Raw genomic sequence first — 6,355 nt, 5'->3', positions numbered from 1 at the left:
TAATAGTAAGTGTTGATAAGGATGTGTGGAAGTTTGATACATTACTTCTGGGAATGTTGAATGATTTGTCATTTTGGAAAATAGTCTGGTGGTACCTCAAAAAGTTAAAAACATAGTTACTGTATGACCCAGCCATTCTACTCCTAGGTGGAATTCATGAGAAAAAGCATGTCTACACAGAAACTTGTACATGAATGTTCATAGCAACATTATTCATAATAGCCAGAAGGTGGAAACAACCCAAAAGTCCATCAGTGGATGAATGGAGAAACAAAATGTGGTCCATCCTTACTGTGGAATGTTGTGCAGCCATAAAAAGGAATGAAGTCCTGGTGTACGCTGCCACATGGAGGAACTGAAAACACTATACTGAGTGAAAGAAGCCAGATACAAATGGTCATATACTGTATGAGTCCGTTTATATGAAATGTCGAGAATAGGCAAATCTATAGAGACAGAAAGTAGATTAGTGGTTGCCTGGTAATGGGCACTGGAGGATGATGGCTTAGGGGTGCAGAATGGCTTTTTTTTTTTTCTGGCTGCTGGCTGAGCAGTGTGGCATGAGGGGATCCGACCAGAGATGGAACCCATGCCCCTGCAGTGGAAGCATGGAGTCCTAACCACTGGACCGCCAGGATAGACCCCCCAGAATGGCTTTTTGAGGTGATGAAAATGCTCTGAAATTGATTGTGGTAGTGATGGTTGAACAGTTCTGTGCATTGAATTGGGCACTTTCCTGGGTGAATTGTATGGTATGTGAATTATATCTCACTAAAGCTCTAAAGAAAATGGCTCAGTCCATGATGAAACACAAAATGCCTTCAGATGGTGGCCTTCATGAGACAGACATGGAGGGGCAGAGTGTCATGTCTCAGGGAGCCAGGTTTCCAGGGATGAAACCAGAAATACGACTTGCAGCTGAAGCAGGAGCTGCTCCCTTCTCTCCCTCTCACCCTGGAATTCAAAGATGGCTCAGGGAAGATCTGGACTTCCTGAGTGGGGAAAGGGGTTTTCAGACAATTGAATGGGCTCCTAAGGGTCAGGGGTTGTTAGCTGGGGTCCAGTGAACCCAAGTGAGGCTTTTACCAAGGAGTGGGACTTGTAGGTCTGTCCCACTTGGGCTCACACGAGTGGCCCCTAAGGAACCCTGTTCTTCTTCAAGGATGTTACAAGTTGAAGTGTGTTTCCCCAAATTCACATGGTGAAGTTCTAACCGCCACTACCTCAGAATGCAACCTTATCTGGAGATAGGTCATTACAGAGGGAATCAAGTTAAAATGAAGGCCTTAAAAAAAAAAAGTCCTTAGTGTATGCCCTAATCCAGTATGACTGGTGACCTTATAAAAATGGGGAATTAGGAGACAGATACATGTCTAGGGAGGATGCCATGTAAACATGGAGATGGCCGTCTCCACGCCTAGGAGAGAGGTCTGGAACACATCCTTCCCTCAGGACTCTCAGAGAAACCAAGCCTGCAGACACCTTGATTTCAACTTCTAGGCTCCACCGGGAGAGAATAAATTTGTGCTGTTTAGACACTGGTCTGTGGCAGTTTGTTATGGCAGCTCTGGGTCACTAATACAGTCAGGAAGGCCATGGCCATGCTGGGCTGTGAGGGGCTGTGGCTGCAGCTGGGAGGCAGGCCAGGCTGTGAGAGATAGGGCCAGGGAGAGCCCTGCCGTGGTGGCTCTGGATTGAGGGGCTCCCAGAGGGCTCAGGGGCATCCCCCATATCTTAACCCGCAGCTGGGTGACGTCCTTCTCCAGAGCTCCAGAAGATTCTTCAGCCTGCTGTCTCAAGTCTGGACTTTCCCTCTGCCCCTCCCCTCTCTTGAGCTGATGGGTCAGGGGTGAGGCCCGTGCTGGGCTCAGAGAGTCCCATCCCAGCTCAGGGTGGAGGGGCGACAGCCAGGGACCCTGAGTGTAAGGAAAATGCTCTCCTCAGTCCAGGCCCCTCAGACCTCTGTCGCCTCATCTTTCCTTCCTTCTGTCTCTTCCCCTCTCTGTCTCTGTTTCTGTCACACACGCAAACACACACAGCTGACCCTGCATCCTGCCCCAGGGTGGCTCCACCCTCCCCCCGCCCCTCTCTCTTCTGCTCTTAAATCAGTGGATCTCAGGGGTCAGCAGACAGCTCAGCTGGGGCTCTGGCTGGAGGAGCTCAAGGTCACTGGCTCAGGAGAAGCAAAAGTTGGGGGAGGGGGCTGATCTGTAGCCAGAGGGCTTTCCAGGGTGGCGGGACAGGCTGCTTCTCTGAAACCCTTTTCCTCACACCTGTTCCTCCCACTAGGTCACAGCAGCAGAACCCGGAGCCACCATGTGCTTCTCCAAAGTGAGTGAGAGTGAGTGATGGGGGGGAGATTGGGCCCTGGAGTCTCATTTCCCCAGTGTTCCCCACCCCCACCAGCCCAGCCCCCACCCCTACTGACTGGTCCACATGCACCTGCCTCTGTCCCACCTTCCCTGGGCCCTGGGGGAGCCACCGGGGAAGCAGAGGGTCAAAGGCATGTGACCTGTGCCATCAACAGGGCCCAGTCTCACAATGACCCTGTTCAAATGCTCTGCTGTCACCGTCCTGAAATCCTGCATAATTGTGGACAAAGGACCCTACAGTTTTCTTTTGCTCTGAGCCCTTTCCTTTATGGAACAGGTCCTGTTGTGGGCCAGTATTCCTGTCTGGGAGGTCAGTTATGGGGGGCAGCTCTGTGTGCATGTCTGTGTGTGCAGGAGCACAGAGGAGTTATGGGACAAGGGTGTCACTTTAGGAATTAGACTGGACATGCTTGTGGGGGAGCTGGAAATGGAGGGTCTGCAGTGTAAGAGGAATCAGCCATCCCCTTGGACCCTGTCTACACCCTGGAAACCCGGGGGTTGAGGCTGGGCAGTGCTTTCCGAGAAACTTAAAAATATTCTTCTCAGGTGCCTGGCCTCACTGTCTATTCTTTCCCTTTGGGGTGCCTTCCCCCCTCCCCCCACCACACCACTCCCCCCACCTCAATTCTGAGGGTGACCAGACCAGGGAGCTCTGGGCCACGCAACACAGGGATCGGGGAGTGGTCTTTGTGGGATGACCCAGGGCTGAGTGGTCAGACTCAGAGGGTCAGGAGATTGTTCCCACTGGCCCCCAAGGTGTTTTTTTGCCCCGTTGTGTGTGACACTGGGCTGACAGGGTGGTGCCCCTGGTGACACAAAGTGTGCAGACAGGTGCCTTGCACACGCTGTGAGTGGCACTGACCACCCAGGGGCCGGAAGGCAGTGTGGACAGCTCCAGATTGGGACCATAATGTAGAGTCTTGTGAGGGGTCTGTGGGGCACCTCCCACCTCCATGGTGGAGCCAAGTGTCTGGCGGGGAGGTGCTGGGGCCCAGGGGCCTGCAGGGTCAGCGGTCAGTTAGAGCCTCAGACAGGAGAGGACAGTGCCAATTCCTCCCTGTTCAGCTCTCACCAGGACCACGGAGGGCTAGGGATCTGGGAACCAGGTTGACCCTGCACACTCAGTGGCAATGGTTCTACTTTGTGTGTGTGTGTGTGTGTGTGTGTAACAGGTCTGGGGGAGTTGGCAAGGTCACATAAGCCTGAGTGTCACTGTTACCTACACAGGGAGTCCCAGATAACATTGCTGCTCTGAGGGCCAAAATGGTAAGAACCTCTTCCCCATGTATGGTTGGGGGATGCAGGAGGCCTGGGTTCTGCTGGGTGAAGCTGAGAATGTCCTGGCTCACCTGAGACGCAAGAGGGAGAAGGACCAAGCCTCTTTGTCCCAACTCTGTCTCTCTTCACAGCATGAGTATGTGGATGACTTCTGTGAAGAACTCCAAGGTCAACCCCAAGCAGACACACAGGTGGGTCAGTGCACCCCTACTCCCCTTGCCTCCCCAGTTTAAGTGTGGTGGGTGGTTTCTGATGATGGTGATGATGAAGGTGAAAGCTCAGCACCCAGTCTTTACACTGGACAAAATTCCTACCTGTGTGGCAGGTGAGTGCACAGGTGGGGGATACAGAGGCCCAGGGATGCTGAGGGAGGTGTCCAAGTCAGAGGGCAATTGATGGCAGGGCAGGGATGCCAGATGCCTGGTCCCCAGGCACGTGGGCTGAACCCTCACCTTGCGGTGAGGGGCCACAGATGAGAACAAGCTGGGGCTTGGGGTTTGAGACTGAAAGTGAGAGAGGGTGGGGGGATTTTAAACAGAGCGTTGTTTTCCCAGCAGGTCGAGTCAGTCCTAGCAAGGCTGGAGGTGAGTTTGGGCCTTGCCCCTGCCCCAAAGAGTAGCCCCCGGGGTTGGATCAGCCAGGTTATCTGGGTTGCTGTCTCCCTTTGGACTCACCTGGATGCATGGGAGGCCACAGTGGGGACCACAGACCTCAGCGGCAGGGGCAGGTGTGCAGCCTCCACACTTCCTCTCCCCAGGACCAACTCAGTGAGAACCTGCTTGAAGCTGTGGATGCTGAAGTTCACAACAATGTACTGGTGAGTATGAGCCACTGTCACAGCCCCTTGCTTCCCCTCCACCTTGCTCTCTCTCGCCGTTGGCACTGCCAACGCTATGTGTGCACATAGCTCCCCTGAGTGGGGGTTGGAGGGATGGCCCCTGAGAGCTCAGGAGGTGCAGCCTTGCTGGCACTGGCCTCCCCGCCCAGCACACAGTGGCCAGAGCCCTGCCCTGAATTCACGATGATGAGCCCCGTGGGCCTGGTGCTGGGCTCAGAGGCCAGTATGCCAACAGGCAGGTACACCTCACCATGGTGGTTTACGCCTTGAGGGGAATTGAGGGGCCAGGCCCAGCCTCTGGGAAAAGTCCTGGTGTCTATGGAGCTGTTGGCAGGAAAGCAGGCAGTTTCCATTTGCGGGCTTCTGTGTCCCAGACTCTCACAAAGGCTTGGAGGCCTCAGCCAGGGTCAGGACCTGGGGCTGCATCCCCCCTAGCGGGGGTCCCTGAACAGCCTCCCATCCCTACAGGAGTTCACCCCCGTGCTTGGTGAAGTGCAGTAGGAATTCCGTTGTAGAATCCGGAGGCCCTCTGGTACTGACAACCCAGGAGACCCGGAGAGGCCCTCTGGCTCTGACAATTCAGGGGACCAGAAGCCGGGGAAGAGCTTTCGGGACAGAGCGCTGAGGCAGTTCTGAGAATGGCTGCAGAAGCTGAAGTGGAAGTTTTTTGTTGCGCTTGCCTGCCTGCGGCAGAAGGTGGCTGCCGGCCTACAGGCCTTGCGCAGTGCGGTTGAGGCCATCTGGGGAGAGTTGAAGCGTTTCTTCTCCTCTGTGGGGCAGGTCTTCAAGAGCCTCATCTAGGTCTAGGGAGCCCCACAGAGTCCGGGAGGAGATTGGCCTCATGTAGAAGCCAATTTGATTTTCCCCTTCTCAGTAAGAATCTTCTGAAGCGAACTTTGCCCTCCTGCCCACCCTTGACCCATCCTTGCAACCTCCCTCACCTCCTGTCCTTCAGGGAGGACACCACCCTGCCCATCAAGCTCTCCCCACCCGGGTTTCTTTCTCCAGGTCTGACCTGCCTGTAGCTGTAGTGCTGAAATCCTAATAAAAGTTGATTGAACCAAATGGAGTGCCTGTGGGGATGGAGGCTGGGGGCCCAATGGTGAAAGGCAGAGTTCGTGGGTCAGATGGACCCAGGTGGGGGTCCTGGTTCTGGGTGAACAAGGACAAGCCACCCGCCTCTCTAATCTGTAACTAGGGACCCTGGTCAAGGACTGACTCATGGTGAGGACTGGACCATCTCAGGCCACTGCATTGCTTATCGCGGTGCCTGAGGCATAGTAGGTGCTCAATAAATGCACACTCCTGGGGCACAGGGAGCTCCGGGGAGCGGCTTTGACCCCTCTTTTCTTCTCCTTATCTCCCTCTTTGGGCATTCACCACTCCAGCTGGGGCCTCGCAGCTCCTTGATCAGAGCCCCAGGAGCCAGGGAGGGTGTACCCAATCCTGGGCCAGGAGGGAAGGCAGAGTAGGAGAGGTGGGAGTGGGGTCTCTGGGCCTGTGGCCTCCGTCACCTGGGCCTGCAAATGCAGACTGGGCGATCCAGGAGCAAGGCCTGAGGGCCAGCCATGCTCACCATCTCTGAGGCCAAATTCCCCTCCCCCGAATCTCTCCAACCTCACCCCACACAGCCCTGACTTCCTGCCTCAGGGTGCTCACAGAGTAGCTTTGCCTTTGGGGATTCTCTGCAACCCACTCTTCCTCCCAACCCCTGAAGGGCTGGACCTTCCCTAGGCTCAGAGCTTTCCCTCCCAACTGTGCCTGAGAACCACCTCTACTTTCCCCAGATTTGGGGCTGGTTCTCCTTCAGTTCCTTGAGCTTTGGTTGATGAGTTCACTTCCTTTCCACAAGCATTTGCTAAGGAGC

At 54.9% G+C, this 6,355-nt stretch overlaps 1 protein-coding gene across 1 annotated transcript; it reads left to right on the top strand.

Annotated features, from left to right (window-relative positions):
- The first annotated feature begins 3,635 nt into the window (after positions 1-3,635).
- Positions 3,636-5,289, top strand: IL32 (interleukin 32). Its single transcript, XM_007472032.1, is given in 5 exon segments — positions 3,636-3,665; positions 3,668-3,841; positions 4,408-4,467; positions 4,924-5,106; positions 5,182-5,289. Coding segments are annotated over 5 exon segments (555 nt in total).
- Positions 5,290-6,355: the final 1,066 nt, after the last annotated feature.

Source organism: Lipotes vexillifer, unplaced genomic scaffold, assembly GCF_000442215.2.
Source record: "Lipotes vexillifer unplaced genomic scaffold, Lipotes_vexillifer_v1.1 scaffold914, whole genome shotgun sequence".
NCBI classification, from domain to species: Eukaryota; Metazoa; Chordata; class Mammalia; order Artiodactyla; family Lipotidae; genus Lipotes; species Lipotes vexillifer.
Note: the sequence above shows the minus strand (reverse complement) of the source record. Positions and strands in the feature narration are given on the sequence as shown.